The 23,945-nt window shown below is 36.0% G+C and overlaps 1 protein-coding gene and 1 pseudogene across 2 annotated transcripts in view; one reads left to right on the forward strand and one right to left on the reverse strand.

Annotated features, from left to right (window-relative positions):
• Nucleotides 1-2,852: 2,852 nt before the first annotated feature.
• DNAJB4 (DnaJ heat shock protein family (Hsp40) member B4) overlaps nt 2,853-23,945 on the reverse strand; it is a 44,252-nt gene continuing 23,159 nt past the window's right edge. The window contains exons 1-3 of one of the 2 annotated variants that reach the window (XM_045897371.3): nt 12,373-13,098; nt 5,539-6,107; nt 2,853-4,155 (exon numbers count right to left, since the gene is read on the reverse strand). In XM_045897371.3, the coding sequence (XP_045753327.1) occupies nt 3,922-4,155; nt 5,539-6,107; nt 12,373-12,583 (1,014 nt within the window). In that variant the 5' untranslated portion in view covers nt 12,584-13,098 and the 3' untranslated portion in view covers nt 2,853-3,921. Of the gene's footprint in view, nt 4,156-5,538; nt 6,108-12,372; nt 13,099-23,945 lie in introns of those variants that run through there. The other variant, XM_064588955.1, reaches the window with a different exon arrangement.
• LOC123860332 (bridging integrator 3-like) lies at nt 20,205-20,994 on the forward strand (annotated as a pseudogene).

A 23,945-nucleotide genomic window follows, 5' to 3' on the forward strand; every position in this document is an offset into this window, starting at 1 on the left:
TTGCTTTTTAGCTATAGGCAAGTCACTTAGCATCTCTGGGTTTACTTCCTCATCTAGAAAATGTGATCTCTAAAATTCTCCCAGCTCCAAAACTTTTATGAATTTTATGAATTAAAAATATCACAGAAAAAAAGAGAAATGATAAAAAGGTTGAAATATTCAACCTATAGAACTTGTCAAATAAATACTGATTAAGCTATAATTTAAAAGTAACAAATCACATTTCTTTCTATAATTCTCCATAAAGTGGGAATATATATATAAGCCAGGTATGTAGGCAGTACACTACGTTACACATTGTTGGATAAACATTGTGTTATTAAATTATGGGTAATGTTTAACCTTAACTCTGTGAGGTTCATAGTCCTTAATACGAGGATAGAGTAATTACTTCTTTTTTTTTAAAGATTTATTCACTTGAGAGAGCTAGAATGAGAGAGAGTACAAGAGAGGGGGTAGGGTCAGAGGGAGAAGCAGGCTCCTCGCTGAGCAGGGAGCCCGATGCGGGACTCGATCCCGGGACTCCAGGATCATGACCTGAGCCGAAGGCAGTTGCTTAACCAACTGAGCCACCCAGGCGCCCTAGAGTAATTACTTCTAAGCCATTTACCAAGTCCAATCACATATATTATTATCATTTTATCCATCATAACTAGTCAAATTATAGGGTTTTTTTCTTTTTTCTTTCTTTTTTTTTTAAATTTTATTTATTCATTTGAGAGAGAGCACGAGAGGGGGGAGGGTCAGAGGGAGAAGCAGACTCCCTGCTGAGCAGGGAGCCCGATGCGGGACTCGATCCCGGAACTCCAGGATCACGACCTGAGCTGAAGGCAGTCGCTTAACCAACTGAGCCACCCAGGCGCCCAGGGGTTTTTTCTTAAAAAATAAACAAACAAAAGTATTTTCAATTCCTTGCCCCCAAGAAAGGCTAATAATAGGCACGAGTGATGAGCTAAAAGATAAAGGGTCATAAACTCAGATGCTTTCAGAGGCAGCGAAGTAAATGAACTAAATGTGTGAAGTGGCTTTATATAACACAATTGAGATTGGTAGGTCAGTGACAACACAACAGTGCATGCCTTGCTTAAAAACATCCTAATTATAAAGCATAAGCAATCTGGTTTTTCTTGTAGGAAAGATAAACATCTCTATCAATTAGATTCCTGGCATCTCCAGTACTGCAAAACTATTTCAGGTATCCAAGTATGTGACTGAATTTAAAGAGAACATTTTAAAATCAAAAGCACTAAATAAATAAGTAAATAAAATCAAAAGTACTTTCACAATTTACATAGATAAGAAAACTTTAAACTCTTTTACATTAATTCAACACTTAAATAAAAATTGGGCACCAACTACATGCTAAGGCATTATCAGTATCCTTTAAGGCAAGAAAGATACTGGCATACTGTTTCTATATATATAGCAATGAAAATTAATTTTTTTACTACCAGAAGAATAATTCTGTACTTTAAAAAAATACTTTTTAATCCAAAGATTATCCATCTACCAAATCTATAAATCCTTTATTTAATTTGGGAGAAAATGCTTAATCAAAAAAATTGCAATAAATGACGGTGGGTTTTTGGTTTTTTTTTAAGATTTTATTTATTTATTTGAGAGAGAAAGAATGAGAGAGAGAGAGCACATGAGAGGGGGGAGGGTCAGAAGGAGAAGCAGACTCCCTGCTGAGCAGGGAGCCCGATATGGGACTCGATCCTGGGACTCCAGGATCATGACCTGAGCCGAAGGCAGTCGCTTAACCAACTGAGACACCCAGGCACCCGACAGTGGGTTTAATAAAGAAATCATATCCACCACTCTTGACTGATGCTTTTCAGCTCCTCTTTAGACCTGTGAGAAAATTTTTGTGTTTATACTCCCCTAAGGAGTTTTAACTGTCATTGAGAGAACCAAAATTATAAAAGGGCTATTTATGAATTAGGTGGAATAGTAAGTATGATTAGCTGAATTTTCTGGCATTTTCAACCATTTTCTTTTCTTTTTTTTTTAAAGATTTTATCTATAAGTAATCTCTATACCCAGCATGGGGCTCAAACTCATAACTCCAAGATCAAGTGCTGCATGCTCTACCAACTGAGCCAGCCAGGTTCCATTTGGAACTAAAGCATGTGATTATTCCCAGCAATTCTATTCTTAGATATATACCCCCCAAAATTGAAAAGTTATGTACACAAAACTTGTATAAAAATGTTCATAGCAGCATTATTTACAATAGCCAAAAAAAGGGAGATAACCTAAATGCCCATCAGCTAATAAATGAATAAACAAAATGTAGTATCTCCATAGAATGGAACATTATTTGGCCATAAAAAAGGACAAGGTACTGATACATGATGCAACATAGATGTACCTTGAAAACATCATGTTAAGTGAAAGAAGCTAAGTGAAAAAAAGTCACATATTCTTTGATCCCATTTGTACTAGATGCCCAGAATAGACAAATCTGTAGAGACAGAAAGTAGATTTGTATTTACCAGGCACTGAAGAATAGGACGTGAGTGCTGATGGATATAGAGTTTCTTTTTCAGGTGATGAAAATGTTCTAGACTTGGTGGTTACATAACTCTGTGAATATACTAACCACTGAACTATATACTTTTAAAAAGGTAGTTTTATGGCATGTCAATTACAATGCAGTAAGGCTATAAAGTATGTGGTGATTACAACCTATTTACTGAGTCACTAAAAGAACCCTCGTACTCTGCTAAAGGGTGATAGGATCCAGTTCACCTTGTACATGTATCAATCATCCTGAAAGCTACTTTTGAACCAAAAATTTTGTTTCAAGACATCACTCTTACTATGGTTAAAAAAAAAAGAAAACAAAATATTTTTTAAACGTAAATATATTTAAAAAATTAAAACACCTAAGAAATGCAGTCTATACATATGAAAAAGTAAAATATTTATATGCATAACAAGTAGTAGCAACATCATTCATAAGCAGCAGTTAGTGTTTATTTTCCCCATGTTTTGGTTTAACACCATAGTGGTAGTTTATTCTTCTTAGGGAAATTGCATAAGATACATATAGCATATGATGAGTAAGTTATAGAAGACTGTGTAATTGGAAAATTAATTCTAAGTAACAATATTCCCTCTAAAAACACATTTATTATTAAACAAATTATTTTAAACTAGTGGACAATAAAATGTGCCTATAACTTATTAAGTCCAAGATATATAGTCAACTTGCATAAAATTACATATGGCATTTTAAAAACAGCCTATTTCTAAAATATCAGTAATTCAGGCAACTGGGATTTCCACAGGAGATAAATTGCCATTAATTTCCTTTCTATGATGAAAAGGTCTGCCTTAAGAACATTACAATCATGTTAGTAGGAAATGCTATAGCATACTTTAAAAATCAAAACATATGCATTAGGATATTCTTTTATGGGTCCCAGCCCTATAGCAGCATTTCAGATGGAGATTTAAATCTAGTTAACCACATTTCCAAATGACTTGGGTTTTTATTTTCTAGAAATACAAATCACCTGTGTAGGTTAGTTAAGAACTTAAATTTCCATTATAAATGAGAAACTATCATACTGATAATGTAAAGATAAAAGAAATAAAGTACTTGGATAGTCTAGTACTTTATTAGAAATATATCTACTAACTCCACAAAAACAAATTTTACATGTAAGCAAAATACTAAAAATTTCTGATTTGGGAGAAATAAAATAAAATACAGTGAATGGTTGTTTCTTCATCTCTAACTGTAAAAATCCCTTTTGCCTATTTATTTGACCCGTCTCTATTCATGCAATTTAATGAATCCTCAAAATAATTTACACATCTTTATACAGAATTCACATCTACATCAGTAAACTGCCAGTCCTTTTATATTTTCAGTGCCTTATCAAAATATGGGTAACAAAGTTTTTCATTCTATGAGGCAGGAAGATGTTTCCTAAGTACTTCTTTGGATGATGAGGATATAGTATCTGGGAAGGACACGTCAAATTCTATTAGAAGGTCGCCACGCTGGTCAGGATTTTTTGGAAACGGCAGCCCATATCCAATAATTCTTCTCCTCATTCCAGGCTTCACAATATCATTTATTGACATAGGTATGGTTCTTCCATCCATTGTTGGCACATTAACTGAGCAGCCACACAATGCCTGAAATAGACCAAATAAAATTAACAAACTTCAGAACTTCAAAAACTCAACAACAACAACAACAAAAACTGGGTGTGAAAGATGAAACCACTAAGGTAAAATTTTAACCTCCAAAAGAATATCAATAATTATAAGACTTTTTCCCTATTAAAAGATCCCTTTAGGACATGAATGATCAGACATACTACAAAAGAAGGAAAGGAGGAGGGGAAGGGAAGGAAAAGGAAAGAGAAGTAAAGGATGTCTTCCACATTGCCTTGAAATGAAATGGAATGTTTGAGGTTGCCATTACAATGTTAAAAATGCAGGGATGGAACTGGACAAGAAAAGAGGGAGAAATTTAGGAGTGAGAGGAATAGGATAAGAGCAGCTACCTACTTCTTTGGAAGGAAAAATGTTAGGATAAGAAATACATTTATTGATCTAGTCAACAAATGTTTACTGAGTGTCTACTATATGCCACACATTCCTGCTAGATGCTGAGCTTAGGGACCATGAACACAGACCCCACCTCAGGGAATGCACAAGGAACTCAGAAGCAAACCGGTAATAATAATACAGTATAACGTGAGCACAGAGGTGCGGAAGTCTTTTGTGAGACAAAGGGCACCCAGCTTACCCTCCCCACCTTTAGCTTCTGAGAGTACAGAATGCTTGAGCTAAACATTGGACCAGTAGCAGGTTTTGAGGCAGAGTGAGGAACAACAGTGTTCCATAGATTAGAATTTAGACGATGACATAAATGTATGTAAGATAATAATAGAGCAAACTTAGGAAATGCATAAACATTTATGGGTAGAAATCAGATTTAAAATGACCTTCATTTTAAGCTAAAAAGTCTGGACTTTATGGTAGATACTATGTGGGATCATTTAAGAATTTTAAGCAGGGAACTGACATGGCCATGTTTGCAGGATTATAATGCAATTTGAAAAAATAGTGTCTAAAAATAGAACAAATAAGGACTCATATTAAAGCAGTATGCTTATAAATTATTTTAAATTAATCTTTTTGTTATATAATTATTACTCCAAATTAACAATTTTAGAAAAAATCTTATACATGGACTTCAATTACAATGCATATCTCATAAACCATACCTATAAAAACTGTTAAGCCAGTATTAGGCTTCATAGTACATAATCTGGTTAGCACTTCAAGTTGGCATTTAAATTGCTAATACAGGTAACTAAACTTAGAAAATATAATCTTATCCATAAAAGAGATATAATAGTAGTACTACCTCTGGAGGGTTCTTATGAGAATTTTAAAAAATAACATATACTAAACATTTAATAAATATTAGCTATTATTTACATAAATTCCCTAAGATCGGATGCATAATTCTGTTTGGTTTCAGAATCCCAGGTCCTACTAACTTACCTCTCGTAAACTAATTTTAGCAGTGTAAATTATATTTGATCCATCTCTTTTAAATTTTGGGTGATCTTTATCTTTAATGATAAAAACAATGTCTGCTGGGATACTAGTTGGTGTTTCATCTCCTTCCCTTGGAAAAGTAATTTTGGTGCCTTCTTTCCACCCTTTTTTAATCTCGATGGTGAGAATTTTGTCCTCAGATCTATAACTCCTTCCATCAGGATTTAACCTTTTTCGAGAAATCTTCATCCGTTTGGTACAACCAGTATATATTTCTTCAAGTGATACTCTAAGTTCGTGAATAACTGGAGGATCTTGTTTGATGCGGGATGGCCCCACAGAATTTCTGTCTCTCGGATATCCATTCATGCTGAATCCAAAGGCACTAAAAGGATCTCCATCTACTTCCATTTCATCAGAATCTCTACCACCAGCCATCCGTCTTCCAAAGAAAATTTCAAAGGGGTTGGAACCTCCAAAAAATGCTGCAAATGTGGCATGAGGATCGCCATGAAAAGTGTACCGGAAGGTACCTCCTTGTCCATCAGTACCTCCTGCTCCTCCTTTCAACCCTAAATGAACAGATAAACGTGATTAGAAAAAAGCTTGCAACTCTTGAAAGTTAAACTTGCAAAAATTGTATTACTAATAAACTTTGGCCAACTTAGGTTACAATCTATTAATATTGGCCAGAAATGCTATTATCACTAAATGCAGAACAGCTACCTAACTTTTGACCATTCCATCCTAAGTTAAATTTTTAGCTTTCAAATTCTTCCTCCAAATCCCCATCTTTAGTGACAATTTATTCCTGAATCTCTGTTCCACTGGTAAATAAGAAAATAAAACCGGGAACCTGTTACCTCATAAACTACTGGTTGGACAATCTGAAGTATATAAGTTTTCAAAAGATGTCAATTGAAATAGGTCTTTGGTAATCAATGCAAAATGCATAACCTAAGTCTTTAAGTGCCATTATAATCGGTGAGCATAATCAATAATATAAAATGCCATATTCATACTAACTAGCTTTATTTCAGGTCTTTTATTATTTAAGAATTAATTAAAATAGAACTCTTTCTGTGGCAGAAAGGGAAAAAATTCTGATAATAGGACACCCTATGAAAAATGTTTTTTTAGACTCCAAATTATTATCCCTATTCTATCTAACAAAATTGTTTATCTAGGCATACCATCTGATAGCATTAATTTCAACAGCATGTAGAAAAAAGACTAAAATCAAGTGCTGTAAACCCTCTTGACATGTAAGTCCTTTGGACTGGTTATTTCTGTCTACTGTGGACAACTCGCTTCAGACACCAAGATAGTGACCTTTTTACTCTGTTCTTTATTTTATTTTAAAGATTTTACTTATTTATTTGACAGAGAGAGACAGTGAGAGAGGGAACACAAGCAGGGTGAGTGGGAGAGGGAGAAGCAGGCTTCCCGCGGAACAGGGAGCCTGATGTGGGGCTCGATCCCAGGACCCTGGGATCATGACCTGAGCCAAAGGCAGATGCTTAATGACTGAGCCACCCAGGTGCCCTGACCCTGTTCTTTAAGGTTCAACTAAGTAATATGTAGCTCACAAGTGATCACATATTTGACAGCATTTTCCATTATATACCAAAGAAAGTTTCTATTAAAACCCACAAAACATTAGTATAGTGATCTTTTAAGGGATCAATACTGACAAGAATTTATATCATTACAGTAGTAGCAAAGTTTCTGAATGAGCCTTATGGGCATTCCTGATGAAGGAAATAAGCAGGAAGAAAATCTAAAAATTTTAAAACTGTGATAAATCCAAAGGATTAAACTAAGAGATTCTAATATGTTCAAACAGTAATTTGAGGGCAGGAAATATCTTTTATTCATTTTTGCATTGCTCATGTATACAGGGTGAAAATGATAGGGGTTCATATTTATTGAATAGAGAATGAACTAGTTCTTAAAGTCTATTTAAACTTTAAAAGGTGTCGAGTATCAGGATAGAGAAGAGGTAAAAGCAAAAGCAATATAAAGTATAATCACACATACACATATGAGACTTAATAATAAAAAAATTATACTCAGCATGCTTTCAAAGAGACTTAGTTCTGCATGTTTTATTCTATTTGGCTTCTTCCATTAAAAGGTATACATATATTCTTATTTCATCCAACAGTGTCAGCTGATGTTTACATTTTTACCTTCATCCATGAATAGAAATCTGGAGAGACCAAGAAAAGTCTAATAATCTGAAAACTGTCAAAATATGAATTGAATGATATATCCAAAGAGCAGTTAGGATATCCCTTATAGAAACAGAATGGCAAGTATAAGCAGAACAAGGATATTAACATGCAGCTCATACATACTTCTTTTTATAAATTTTAGTGGTACAGTTATAACTCCAAATGTTAAAAAAAAAAAGCTAGAGACAGATTTTTATATATGATAGATTACGTATATAACTCAAGGTCATGACCAGTGTGACTAAACCAATGCTTAAATTACTTTAATCGTTTCATCTTTCATCCCACAAATATAACAGAGCATAATAGTTTAACAGAGAGTTAATAACATAAATTGAGTAAATTAGCTTGCCCAATCTAACTCTCTACAAGACAATATCTAAATGTTTGGACTCCTAATAAATTCATGAAAAGAAGGAATAACATTTTAAGTTATTATATTATGGGTTTGGCTTTTCCCTAAAACCTCTTCCCTTCTCTGCCAAAAATGGTAACTCAATCAGGATTACAGAGTCCCTGAGAAGATTCACACAGTCTGATGTGGCATTTATCAAAGCGGACAAAAAGGCTCCAATGAAGCTTTGAGGTTTTCCTTGACACTAAACAGTCAAGTACATAGCTTAGCTAAAGGACAAGGCTACTATATAAAAGACCGCAAAAATCCTACCAAAATTCTCAACAGTATAACTGAATTATTATGCAAGTACTGCTTTGCCTAGCACTCGAATTGTAACAGGCATGTTATCAACTATATGGTCAACTCTTTATTACATACATTTTGACTGCTTATGGAAAATTTTAATATTCAATTGGATTCTCTCTGCTCTCCAAAATGTTTTCTAGACACCATCATCACTTTGCGTGATCAAGGAATATGCTCTAGAATCAACATCTGCCTATGCTGTAGAAAGACTGCTATTATCTAAAACCAACCAACCAACCAATTTGCAATCCAAAAACAAATATATGTTCGGTATACTATCTATAACCATGATTTCCACTAGTTAGTTGAAAGTGTGTCAAAAGAAGCAGCATTGGAGAAGAATTAGGATTTAAAAGAAAAAAATTATAGGACTTTAATAACTCATACTTTAAGGAGATCTGATATGTAAAAATCTAGATTTATAGTAAGACTTATAGAGTTACTAGCATAATGAGAACCTTTAAGCAGCTTTGACTCACAAAAATCCAACTTATTTTTAAAAACACGTAGTAAATAAAAAGAGATCCAGTTGATTAAATATGGAAACTAAAGAACTGAAGAAGCAAGCTGGTATAGATTAATATACTAAACACAAGTTTGATCATATAAATACTACCTTTCAGTATTTAAAGAAAGTTATTGAGTAAACTATAAACCAAAAAAAGGCATAAGGAAAAAGAACTGTTAGAGAACTAGGATACTGTAAGGATGTGTTACTAAAAGATTTTTTTTTTCAGTCTTTTAATACAAACTTCTGTTGACATCCACTGAACAATTCAGAACTAAACCTAAAACCTTCTGGGAGAGACAGGTTCAAAATCCAATTTTCAATTTACATAGTTGTATTTTTTTGTTTTCAAATGATTCAACTATGGAGAACATTTCTCTCTTTTTAAAAATAGCTTTGCTTATTACACACTATAAAATTAACCCATTGCAAATATATAATTCAGTGATTTTAATAAAGTTGTAGAGTTGTGCAGCCACCATCACAATCCAGTTATCGATCATTTCCATCAACCCAATGAGTTCTCTTTGTTTCTATCTGTAGCTAAGCCCTGCTCCCACTTCTAGCACTAGGCAACCCACTCATCTGCTTTCTTTCTCTACAAGTGTGCCTTTTCCATGCATTTTATATAAATGGAATCATAGGATATGTAGCCTTTGACATCTGACTTCTTTTATTTAGCATAGTTTTTGAGGTTCATCCATGTTGTAGCATGTTTTATTATATCAATCCTTTTAATTGCTAAGTAGTATTCCAGCATGTACGTGTGTGTGTGTGTGTGTACATATATGCCACATTTTGTTTATCCATTCACTTAATGATAGTACTTTTAAATTGTTCCCAATTTGGGGCCATTACAAATAATGCTGCTATGAATATTCACATACATGTCTTCTTGTGGACCTATGTTTTCATTTCTCTTTTATAGATTTCTGAGTGGAACTGCTGGGTAATATGGTAAATTTAAAACATCTCTATTTTTATCCAAATTTTTTTAAACCAAGCCTTTAAAATTGTGGATATTAGAGATTTTCAAAACATGAATAAACTGGATCACTGGTTCTCTTACTTTCTAACTATATAAATTTAGCTTGTTCAACTCATACACTTTTCAGTTCATAGTTCCTGTTCCCATTGTCCCAGGCCTTGAAAGAGAGTGTAATAACTGGAGGGGGGTAAGGAGTATATTACATAAATTACTAATAGCCCCACAGTCCTAAAATTCAGTATTTTGTTACTACTGGAGAAACACATTGGGTGATGGAACCAGGCCTCCAGGCATAAACTGACCAATGAATGGCAAAGAGAAAAAATGTTTTCCCATTTAAACAGTATACCTAAAAGGGATTTTTCCAAAGTATAAATGAGCTATTCTGAATAAAGAGCAAAATAAACATAATGCTTTTCTGTAAAGGAAGAGTAATTTCTAAAAAATAGCCAAATAATTTTCATTTAACTATATTCTCAAGTAACTCATAACTAGAGAGTATTTCTGAATATATTTCAATGCTTTAAAACACTTATTCTTCCCTATTACCTCTATTGCTTATATCAATTCTCTGAATCAAGAACAACAACAAAAAAGATTCAGGGTACACAGATGATACTGCTTTCATTTTTTAAAAATTCATTCACTGATAATGATCAGTAAAAGTCAACCTAGAGAAACATCACTCAAGAAAAACACTATTAAGAGGTAATGTTAAGCCAAGAAAAATGTATCATGTGATGACTTGAAAATTCTGAAGATAAATATCCTTAGAAAACACTGAATCCTATGGCTTAGTTATAAACAAACTTGAGCTAGCAGTGAGATGTGGTTTAAGCAGGGGCTATCTGCTTTTACAGGGGAATGTTTGTGGATTTCTTTACAAAATTACAAATAACTTCTTTAGAAGGAGTATATTGTTTGTAGTATCTCAGAATCCTGTTTAGCTTTTGAGATGAACCTAATCATAGTATTTTGATTAGTAAGGCCATAAGAAACAGGCAGAATTGAACTGGCCATTGCGTGCCTTTTTCAATACTGACTTTGTAAGAACCTGACACAGCAGGTCCTCATCACACCAAAACCAAGAGCAGAAATAGCAATTTTTGGCAACTCAAGTCAAAAAGAAAAACAAAACAAAGAAAGGAAAAAGAAAAAAAAAACCTTTACACAATCACCCTGCTTATATAAATTTAGTTTTTTAACTCAAAATGAGCAGTTACTGCTTCACTGTATTTTAGCATATATCTGATTAGGAAAACTTTATGTTAAATACGATAAAGGAGGCAAAGAAATAAAAAAGATTTCATAACTACAATGATTTAAAAGAGAATATTTTGGGAGAAAAAAATTTATAATGAAGTAACTTAGTTCTGATTCAAAATGTTGAAAATTCCAGAATCTGTAGGAATTAAAGTGTTTTTGTTGTTGCTGTTAATTAGCAATTTAAAATAGCCTTACTTTATAGCCACATTTATATGGAAATGATGGACAAACTTAATTTAAAATACAGAACGATAAAGGGATAATCTTAATAACCCCCATTTACTGTACTCAACTAGTTTCTGATCTCACGATGAAAGAAACAAAAGTATGGCAGGGAGAGCAAAAGGAAGTTGTCATGCTTTCCTCTATACCTAGGTAGTAAAATTTCTGAAGACATAAAGTGACCTGTAAGTAAATCAATAACTGTTCTAATGAGGTGGCCATTTTAGGTCAAAAACTGTATTTCTGAGATCTCATTTTCTTGGCACACAATTACTGTTTACAATTAAGCTAAAAACTTGTTCTGGTATTTTATGACATCAGGAAAATTCTTTCCTCTCCAGGCAAAACGCCAAAAACAACCAGAACTAAATGCCTGGGCCTTCTGCTTCTCAGAGAGAAGATTCTATCTTGTTCAATCTAAATTAAATTGCTATCAGAGAGGCAAAAAACTTGTTTTGTTTTTGTGAATAAAATATAAACTACCCAGAATTTGAACTGCCAATCTTAACATTTTAAATGAGTGAAGGACCTTTAGTGGTTCCGGCAGAAAATTCATTAGAAAACAAAACAGGTTGCATAAGACTTTTGACACAATTCATTAATGGGTATGGGAATGTGATGTTTCTTTTCAAATATACAATGTTAACGTTATAAATCTAATGGCAGAAGATATATGTTATTACAAAATGCCAAAATCAAGAAAAAGGCAAACAAGTATATTTCATTCACAGCTATGTAATAATATTCATTCAGATGATCTAAGATAAAATCTTATTTTTATCCATTATTTGTCTTTCTACTTTGATGTCTGAGAATTTAAAGATAACCAGAAGGCTGAAAGAGCGGGGGGAAAAAGAGAGAGAGAGAGTGAGACAGAGCTGGAGAGACCAAAAGATATACACGGAATACTTACCTTCCTCCCCAAACTGATCATATATTTCTCTCTTTTTAGGATCACTCAATACTTCATAAGCTTCTGCAACCTCTTTAAATTTTTCCTCTGCTTGAGGAGATTTGTTCTTGTCCGGATGAAATTTGAGGGCTTGTTTTCGGTAAGCCTTTTTAATATCTTCGTCTGAAGCTCCTTTTTCAATTCCCAAAATGCAATAATAGTCTTTCCCCATTTCGAATGCCTTGAAATGAACTTAGATTTCCCTTTGTGAAAGAAAACAGCGTCCCCAGTCTTAGCAGTACGATTCTAAGAAAAATAAACCAAGCTGGGTATTTTAAAAGTTAAAGCAAATCAGCAATTCAGCTTCGCTGTCTTAAGGCAGCAAGCAAACCACGTCTCTGTATTTAATTCCTCCCTCAAAGGCTCACTTACAGATAAATATACACTACACAGGAGACAGCCTCCTTCTAGATCCTCCCATTTTCACTACGTGTCTCTGTACTTTCTAGAACAGCAAATGCTACAGGACGTCACTTCCCCAGCTGCCTCTAGTCAAAGTACTGAGCTAGGTTTTCTCCTCCTCCACGATTAACTATTCATTTTCCTTCTGGCTCTCCCATTTTTATTTCCTTTTTAAGAAGCTGAGTGGATTCAAAAACCAATATTTCAGCATAGCAGGTCATAACTACATATTTATTTACTCTATTGTAGGTGAAAAAACAAAAATAATTACAGCCATTAGGCATCTTATGTTAAAATAAATTAAAAGTATTATACAAATAAAGGTACCCTTGAACTTATTTTAGGTATTTTAATTTTAATTTCAAGTTATCCAAATGTAAGATATACAATACTAAAATCTGGTTTGTTTAAATTAAAATTTTCAGATAATTTGTGTCATTTTTAGAATTCCTGGGATCTAGCAATCAGAAATGCCAAGAAGTCAATATGCCAATTTCACATTGTAAAAGGCTACATATCATTAACATCAAAAGCAATAAGGGACTTAAATATTATTTTAGCTAGTGGTTTTAACTAGTTTTTTGTAGTATACAAGAGTTAATAGTCTGGCAAACTAAATATTTGTGAAAGCTTCATATCTGATTTTAGTTACTTCAGCAAAAACAGAATGAGATCCCACTTTTCCCCCACTCCCCGCCTCCGCCCAATTCCTAGGGTCACTATTTAAAGAATTTTTGTGCTGCAGGAAAGATAGAAGACAAGTATCAGGTTACAGACAGTAAATACTCATGTTTCTTATAAGACCTTGACTGGATCATTTTAAAATCTGGATATGCTATTTATGGGGCAGTGATATGAGAAGTATTTTTTTCTTTTAAAAACACATTTCCCTAATTATAAATAGCAATACACATTGCTGAAGATTTTGGAAAACACAGAAGGAAAAAAGAAGAAAAAAGTATAAAATGAAAACCTCCCTATCATACCACTTTAGGTAATCCCTGCTAAATGTTAGTGTATTTCCTTCTAGTCCTTTTTTTTCTGATAGATATTTATGTTTATTTGTTGTAGTTTTGTATTTTTTTTGTTAACAAAGTTTATGCCCTATCATTTATATACCCTTTCAATGTCTGCTTTTATATATATATATGTATATATATATGATACTTATGAGAAAAATTTTCAATGTATATTACTCATCTTTTATCTCCTATATTGTTATGTCATCTTTTCAAAAATGTTCCCATTTCTAATATGGAAAGATGGATTAATAAGAAAATATGAGGAGAATTGCACAGAGCCCTATAAATAGCTTAAATCTGTAAGCTTAAAAGAAAAACAGAGCATGTAAAGGAAAAGTAAATGTACATATATGTTTAGAATATGATGAAAAGTTAATGATCACGTGTTAACCTTTAAAGATATGGAAACACCTACTCTATATGCCAAGCAGCTTTACATTCATGATTCAGCAATTCTTTCGGAACGTTCATCTTTGTACATTTGACAGCTAGGATTTCCTATTTTTCAAAACTCTCTCCTTTAAAAATACTTTGGTTTTAGAAATGTATAGCATCTGTCTAGCCTATTTACAGGTTACAGAGGTTTGTCAGCTAGCTATTCAAGCAAATTTTTTAGTCCCACCAAGGAATACTCAATGTCAAAAGGTTAACCATTCAAATCCAAAACAACTTGGGGAAAAATGCTAATATCCAAAGTCACCTTAAAACTCCTGCTTTAAAAAAAAAAATGCAAGTTGAAGTCCAGTGCAATGATCAGCATCTAGAGTAGGGTAAAAATATAACAAAAATCACCTTTTCTAGAATTATTCCTCTTTTATTTTTTTTATTATTATTTTTTAAAGATTTTTTTTTTAATTTATTCATTTGGGACACAGAGATACAGAGAGAGAGAGAGAGCATGAGCAGGGAGAGAGGCAGAGGGAGAGGGAGAAGCAGGCTCCCCACTGAGCCGGGAGCCCGATGTGGGGCTCGATCCCAGGACCCCGGGATCATGACCTGAGCCAAAGGCAGACGCTTAACCATCTGAGCCACCCAGGCACCCCTAGAATTAATTCCTCTTTTAAATATTCACTACCAAAGAAACACTGACATTACTATCTATGAAAAGTCTGAATTGTTCTGGTGGGTAATGCTGGGAGGAAAGAAAAAACAGATTCTTATCTGATTCAGTCATTTTTAGGTAGCTAGAAATATTATCAGGACTTGACACATTAAAGGATTTTAGAACCCAAAGACTAGATCTTCCACATTTCCGAGAAGTGCATTACATATTAACAAATGGAAACAAATCTGACTTTCCACATATAGAGAGAAGGGTGATAAAGGATTTTCATACTTCTTCAAATATCATACACACAAAAAAAAGAATCATAGTGCTAAACTTGAAAAGCAAGAATCCATCTCAACTTTGAAATTTCAAGTTAATAAGGAAGCAATTATAATTTTAAATAATATAAAACAATCTAGCTAGGTTTTGATAAAATGAGTTGTGTAAATGATTCTTTCAAACATTTGGGAACAATGCCAACAGACACAAGATAAAATGTTCAACATCACTGATCATCAGGGAAATGCAAATCAAAACCACAATGAGATACTACCTCACACTAGTCAGAATGGCTAATATCAAAAAGACAAGAAATAACAAATGTTGGTGAGGATGTGGAGAAAAGAGAACCCTTGTGCACTGTGGTAGGAATGCATATTGGTTAGGCACTGTCAAAAATAGTACGGAGCTTCCTCAAATATTTAAAAATAGAAATACCACACAATCCAGTGATTCCACTACTGGGTATTCATTCAAAGGAAACAAGAACAGTAATTCAAAAAGATAGATGCACCCACATATTCATTACAGCATTATTTACAATAGCCGAGATATGGAAGCAACCTAAGTGTCCATTCACAGACGAATGGATAAAGAAGATATTATATGCATGGAATGAATAAGTCACAGGGATGAAAGGTACCACATAGGGAATATAGTGAGTGGTATTATAACAGTGTTGTATAGTAACAGATGGTAGCTACACTTGTGAGCATAACATAACATATAGAGTTGCTGAATCACTATATTGTACACCTGAAACTAATGCAATATTGTATATTAACTATACTTCAGTAAAGAAAATAAATATGGCAGCATCAGGAGGAAAGGTCGTGGGGATCAAGGCCAGCTCATACCCAGAGCCAGGTGAGCCTGACTACCTTTCCACTGTTTCAATGTCAAGTGAGCAGAAAAAAAGCAACATGGATCCCAGGAAACAAGGTAGGCCCAAGGAAAAAGGAAACAGTACATTCAGGCTACGGAGGAAAAACATCCTTTTTTTTAAGAGCTAAAATTCACTGGGCACCTGGGTGGCTCAGTGGGTTAAGCATCCAACTCTTGATCTCAGCTCAGGTCTTGATCTCAGGATTGGGAGTTCAGGCCCTACGTTGGGCTCCATGCTGGGTATGGAGCCTAGTTAAAAATAAAAAAAATAATAATAAAAATAAAATAAAATCCACTACATTTTTATTTTAAAAGAATGAGAAACACTCAAATAAGCAGAAAAGTTATTCCTAAAATGTGTAGATCTATACTACTCTCCTAGGATTATCTCTCAGAGCCTTTGAAAGGAGTGTGGCCCTACCCACACCTTGGTTTAGCTGCCAGAAGTGTGAGAATAAATTTCTGTTGTTTTAAGATGTCTCCTTTGTGACAATTTGTTTTAGCAGCCCTAGAGAACTAGTACAGTGAGATATACAAAAAAGTATATGTGATGTAAATTGGCAGTTCAAAATGGTTAACAATAAAATAAACACCCATTTATCCATTAAAAATAAATAAATAATAAAAATAATTTAAAAAACCATTTGGGAACAACTCACAACCCTGTGATCAAAACCTGAGCTGAGATCAAGAGTCAGACACTTAACTGACTGAGCCGCCCAGGGGACTCTGGGAACAATTATTAAAAATGATTTTAAAATCTCTGTAAATACCATACCTGGAAATTTGTCCCTAGAAATAATCCAAAGACAAAAAACTATTAAGTATACCAATATACTCATTGCAATTAGATGCAATAGAGTAGTGGATTGATATAATTATTAAACTACATAGTACTTCAGAGAAATTTTGCTCTTATATTTACTTTTTCAGACTGAGCTGTCTCCTCTACCACTTAGGGGTTAAAAATCCATTACACAGTCACTTTACATTAAATTTTTTTCATCTAAGTTTTTTTCATCTATGAGATAAGTGTAGGGTTTTTTTTTTTTTTTAAATGGGGGTGTGTAACCAACTGTCATCCCCATAAATAATTATCACGAGGGACGCCCGGGTGGCTCAGTCGGTTAATCGTCTGCCTTCGGCTCAGGTCATGATCCTGGGGTCCTGGGATGGAGTCCCACATCGGGCTCCTTGCTCGGCAAAAGGCCTGCTTCTCTCTCTGCCTGCCGTTCTCCCTGCTTGTGCTCTCTCTCTCTCTGGCAAATAAATAAATAAAATCTTTTAAAAAAATTAAAAAAATAATTATCATGACAAAAATAGTATGTAAAGGGAAAAGTAGCGGCAGTTTTTAAGGAAAATGGAGCTGAGATGTGAACAAAGCTCATTTAATATTTTTAAAAGTACAAAAAGGGTCACCTGGGTGGCTCAGTCGGTTAAGCATCTGCCTTTGGCTCAGGTCATGATCCCAGAGTCCAGGACTGAGCCCCACCATGGGCTCCCTGCTCAGCGGGGAGTCCACTTCTCCCTCTCCCCCACTACTCGTGCTCTTTCTTTCAGATAGATGGAATCTTTAAAATAAAAATAAAAAAGTAGGGGCGCCTGGGTGGCTCAGTTGGTTAAGCGACTGCCTTCGGCTCAGGTCATGATCCTGGAGTCCCAGGATCGAGTCCCACATCAGGCTCCCTGCTCAGCAGGGAGTCTGTTTCTCCCTCTGACCCTCCTCCCTCTCATGCTCTCTGTCTCTCATTGTCTCTCTCGCAAATAAATAAAGTCTTAAAAAAAAAAAAAAAGTAAAAATAAAAGCAAAGCCAAAAAACTACATAATAGTCTATTTGAAATATTGTTTAAAAATCACATAAATCCTGGGGCGCCTGGGTGGCTCAGTCGTTAAGCGTCTGCCTTCAGCTCAGGTCATGATCTCAGAGTCCTGGGATCGAGCCCTGCATAAGGCTCCCCGCTCTTCGGGAAGCCTGCTTTCCCTCTCCCACTCCCCCTGCTTGTGTTCCCTCTTTCGCTGTGTCTCTCTCTGTCAAATAAATAAAATCTTTAAAAAAAAATCACACAAATCCTGCTTATATGATTTTATAGGTATATATATGTGTGGCTGGCTCAGTTGGCATGACATGTGACTCTTGATCTTGGGGTCCTGAGTTTAAACCCCATATTGGGTGTAGAGCTTACTTTAAAAATAAGTAAATAAATAAATGAAAATTACAAAGAGATTTTTCTCCTTAATGTTTACAGTTTACAAGCTTAAATTCTCATGCTGGGGTAGGGGTGATTCATCTCTAACTGAAGGTAAGTTACAATATATTTTAAGAGATTTTAATTTTTTCAACCAAATCAGAAAACTTAAGTGTGTTTATTATTTTGTTCATCAAAGTTTTTTTTTTTTAAACACAGTTTAACAGTTTTTGTGCCCAATAATATATGTGGAGGAAGTGTGTCACTCTATCTTAGGGAGACATGGGCCAGAATTAAGTAAACATTCTAATGACTTTTTTTTTTTTTCAAAAACTTCAACAAAGCTTCCTTATTTGTGATATTATGCTTTCATAGTAATTACAGATAAATATTTTTACAGAAGAACGAGTCCTTTTTGATTGTATAATCACAGTTTAAAATATTATATATGTTTAGATCATGAGAGCTAAAAATAGCACTTTACCACACACAATCTTTAAAGTACATAAGTAGTCATTCAACTGATGCCTTCTTCACCTTCTACTTTGGCTTTATTAATAGACAATAAAAAAGGTTTTTTTCCGGGCGCCTGGGTGGCTCAGTTGGTTAAGCGACTGCCTTCGGCTCAGGTCATGATCCTGGAGTCCCTGGATTGAGTCCCGCATCGGGCTTCCTGCTCGGCAGGGAGTCTGCTTCTCCCTTTGACCCTCCCCCCTCTCATGTGCTCTCTCTCTCTCAAATAAATAAATAAAATCTTTAAAAAAAAAAAAAAAAAGGTTTTTTTCCTCCAATTCACAAATCATTTCTCAGTTTATAATACATTAGTACGAAGAAAGACAGCATGCCTTCCAGAGTCTCAGAAGAAATCACTATTGAAATTCAGATCATCACTTAAATACTTAAAGACAGATGACTTCTAATATTTTAACAGTGCTCCTGTTGGAAGCTTTTTGTCAATATTTAATTCTTAAATGGGTACATTTAGTCCAGAAATTTCTCATCAAGTAATTAATTTTAGTAAGTTGTGACTTCCATTCCCCAGTACTTCTTATCCCAGAATAAACAAACCGAGGCTCTTTTACACCTTGTTCCCACAGTGCTTTAGATAGCTGAATCGTGGTTATAAAATTTGCTAGGGTGGCACCAGGGAATACTGACAGTGTAGTGGTTAAAAACACAGATTTTGGAGCCAGACTGCCTAGGTTAGAGTTCTGACAACACCACTTACTAGCTGTGTGGTCTTTGACTTAACTTTTCTGTGCCTCAGTTTCCTCATCTGTCAAGTGGGATTAGCATTAATATTACTTCATAGGGCTGATGTGAGGATTAAATGAGATAAATGTGTGATACACTTAAATGTGACTGGCACATAATGAGGACTATGAAAATGTTAGCTACTATTGTGATGACAATGATCTCATCATATGAACTAGAAGAACTTTTTTCTAGAAAAAAAATTACCATACCATAGGAATAATAAAATGTCCTTATTTACATTTACTTTTTTATATACATCCACACACAACAGCTGTCAAACTAAGAATAAATGGCTCTTTCCAAATAGCCCAGTTAATATTTGCTACTTACTCATCTTGACTCTGTTAAAATTTAAAATCATTATACTTTCACATAGGTAGCATTCATTGTATTTCAAATGCAAATCTCAAATACATTGACTATTTCAAACACAGTAATCAAGCAGTGTGGTATTGGTGAAAGAACAGGCAAATAGACCAATTGAACAGAATAGAGAACCCAGAAATAGACACGTATAAATATGGTCAACTAATCTTTGACAAAAGAGCAAAGGCAATACAATGGAGAAAAAACAGTCTTTTCAACAAATGGTGCTGAGCAACTGGACATCCACTTGTAAAGAAATGAATCTAGACACAGACCTTAAACCTTTCACAAGAGTTAACTCAAAACGCCCTGAGGACCCAGTTGCAGCCGCGGACCCCAGCGGCAGGGCCAGGTTCGGAACCGTGAGCTGGATTCCTTTCAAGACCAGGCAGCCCAAGAAACAGATTGTCCCCAAAACAATGGAGAGAGATTTTGAGAGGGAGTATGGAAAACTCCAGCAGCTAGAGGAGCAGACCAGGAGGCTGCAGAAGGACATGAAGAAGAGCACCGTTGCTGACCTGACCATGTCCACATCTGCCAGGAAGATACCCTTGGATTTGCTCTCCAATCCCCTCTGCGAGCAAGACCAGGATTTCCTGAACATGGTGACAGCTCTGGACACAGCCATGAAGCGGAAGGACACCTTCAACCAGGAAAAGGTGAACCAGATTCAAAAGACCGTGACTGAACCCTTAAAAAAGTTCGGCAGTGTCTTCCCGAGCCTAAACATGGCGGTGAAACAGCTGGAGCAGGCCTGGCAGGACTACTGGAGATTGCAGGCCAAGGTGGAGAAGTACGAGGAGAAGGAGAAGACGGGGCCCGTGCTGGCCAAACTCCACCAGGCCCGAGAAGAGCTGTGGCCTGTGCAGGACGACTTTGAGGCCAAGAACAAGCAGCTCCTGGATGACATGCCGAGGTTCTACCACAGCCAGCTCGACTACTTCCATCCAGCCCAGCTTTGAGACCCTGATCCGAGCCTAGGTTTGGTACTACTCTGAAATGCAGAAGATCTTTGGAGACCTGACCCAGCAGCTTGACCAGCCTGGCCACCCTGATGAGCAATGGGAGAGGGAGAATGAGGCCAGACTGAGTGAGCTCAGAGCCCTCTCTGTTGTGGCTGATGACTGAGTCCTCACCACCCTTGCAAAGACTCCTGGGACACCTCTCTGGTCTTTGCCCTTGTCAAGCTTAGGCTCAGGCATCAGCCAGCAAAAGGCCCTCCCCTGAGAGAAGTACGGGGACAGCAGTGGCCCCTGCTCTACCTCACCAGCCCTCTGCAATGAGCCTGGCACCAAGAGCCCCAAGCAGGCTGCTAGCTCCCCACCCATAGCAAGAGCCCAGATGGGTAAGCAGGGCAGAAAAACTCCAGGGGCCTTCTCATTTCCAAAAGAACCATCCAAAGGGCATCCTGGCCTAGGGCCTGAGCAAGCTTCCAGCCTTCAAAGGCACAGGCTTTTTTCTGCTCACCTGAGGTCTTAGCCTTGCTTGTATGGTCATGATCACATCTACCTCCAGAGACCCATCCTGGGGAGTCCACCCGCCCTTGTTGTCTTTCCACTTCAGACTCCTCTTTTCTGAAGAGGCCCGAGACACTGCCATGGGGAACAGACCCCTCACTCCAGCCTCCCAGCATGACAAAAACTGGCTTAGCCCACTTTTGTCCCTTAGGCCAAGGGCAGAGAAAAGCCCCAAGCCTTGCAGGTTCCCTAGGAAACCCGACTCACCTCGAGTCAATAGGCTACAGACCACACAAAATGTCACAGCCTGATTCACAGACCTCAAAGCAAGAACAGGGGTTTGTCTCACTAGAATATTTGGAATTTTATTTTTTCAAGTAAAGTTTTCAATAAAATTAAAAAAAAAAATTAACTCAAAATGGATCACAGACCTAAGTGTAAAATGCAAAACTATAAAACTCCTAGGACATATGAAAAAATCTAGATGACCTTTGGTTTGGCAATGATTTTTAAATACAATACCAAAGGAACAGTTCATGAAAGAGAGAATTGATAAGCTGGACTGCATTAAAATTATAATTTTCTGCTGAAAAAGATATTGTCAAGAAAATGAGTAAACAAGCCACAGATTGGGAGAAAATATTTCAAAAGACATCTGAATCTGCAACAATGTGGATGGAACTAGTATTATGCTAAGCGAAATAAGTCAATCAGAGAAAGACACATACCATATGTGTTCACTCATATGGGAATTCTTAAGAAACAAAACAGATGAACATAGGGGAAGTGAATGAAAAATGAAATAAGATAAAAACAGAGAAGAGGGACGCCTGGGTGGCTGTAGTTAAGTGTCTGCCTTCGGCTCAGGTCATGTTCTTAGGGTCCTGGGATCGAGCCCCGCATCGGGCTCCCTGCTCCACGGGAAGCCTGCTTCTCCCTCTCCCACTCCCCCTGCTTGTGTTCCCTCTCTCGCTGTGCCTCTCTCTGTCAAATAAATAAAATCGTAAAAAGAAAAAAAAAAACCAAACAAACAGAGAGGAAGGCAAACCATAAGAGACTCTTTTTTTTTTAATTTTATTTTTATTATGTTAGTCACCATACAATACATCATTAGTTTTTGATGTGGTGATCCATGATTCACTGGTTTCATATAACACCCAGTGCTCCATGCAATATGTGCCCTCCTTAATACCCATCACCAGGCTAACCCATCCCTCCACTCCCCTCTAAAACCCTCAGTTTCTTTCCCAGAGTCCATAGTCTCTCATGGTTCATCTCTCCCTCCAATTGCCCCCCCTTCATTTTTCCCTTCCTTCTCCTAATGTCCTCCATGCTATTCCTTATGTTCCACAAATAAGTGAAACCATATGATAATTGACTTTCTCTGTTTGACTTATTTCACTTAGCATAATCTCCTCCAGTCCCATCCATGTTGATGTAAAAGTTGGGTATTCATCCTTTCTGATGGCTGAGTAATATTCCATCGTATATATGGACCACATCTTTATCCATTTATCTGCTGAAGGGCACCTTGGCTCTTTCCACAGTCTGGCTATTGCGGACATTGCTGCTATGAACATTGGGGTGCATATGGCCCTTTTGAGACTCTTAACTATAGAGAACAAACTGAGGGTTGCTGGAGGGGAGATGGGTGGAGGGTTGGGCTAAATGGGTGATGGGCATTAAGGAGACCACTTGGGATGAGCACTGGGTTTTATATGTAAGTGATGAATCACTAAGGTCTACTCCTGAAACCAATACTATACTATATGTTAACTAACCTGAATTTAAGTAAAATCTTGGGAGGAAAAAAAAAGGACATATCTGATAAAGGACTATTATCCTAAATATATAAAGAACTTTGTTTCCCTTCTGACAAAATGGGAGATATTTGCAAATGTCTTATGGGATAAAGGGCTAGTATCCAAAATCTATAAAGAACTTATTAAACTCAACACCCAAAGAACAAATAATCCAAACAAGAAACAGAAGAAGACATGAACAGACATTTCTCCAAAGACGACATACAAATGGCCAACAGACACACGAAAAAATGTTCAACATGACTCGGCATCAGGGAAATACAAATCAAAACCACAATGAGATACCACCTCACACCAGTCAGAATGGCTAAAATTAACAAGCCAGGAAGCGACAGATGTTAGCAAGAATGCGGAGAAAGGGGAACCCTCCTACACTGTTGGTGGGAATGCAAGCTGGTACAGCCACTCTGGAAAACAGTATGGAGGTTCCTCAAAAAGTTGAAAATAGAGCTACCCTACAACCCAGCAATTGCACTACTGCATTCACCCCAAAGATATAAATATAGTGATCCAAAGAGGCACCCACTCCCCAACGTTTATAGCAGCAATGTCTACAATAACCAAACTATGGAAAGAGCCCAGATGTCCATCAACAGATGAATGGATAAAGAAGATGTGATATATATACATAATGGAATACTACTCAGCCATTAAAAAATGAAATCTTACCCTTTGCAATGACGTGGATGGAACTAGAGGGTATTATGCTAAGCGAAATAAGTCAGAGAAAGACAATTATCATATGATCTCATATGTGGAATTTAAGAAACAAAACAGAAGATCATAGGGGAAGAGAGGAAAAATAAAA

This window comes from Mirounga angustirostris, unplaced genomic scaffold (assembly GCF_029215605.1).
Source record: "Mirounga angustirostris isolate CCGP_5_RB_7025 unplaced genomic scaffold, mMirAng1.0.hap1 SCAF_4, whole genome shotgun sequence".
Taxonomy (NCBI): domain Eukaryota; kingdom Metazoa; phylum Chordata; class Mammalia; order Carnivora; family Phocidae; genus Mirounga; species Mirounga angustirostris.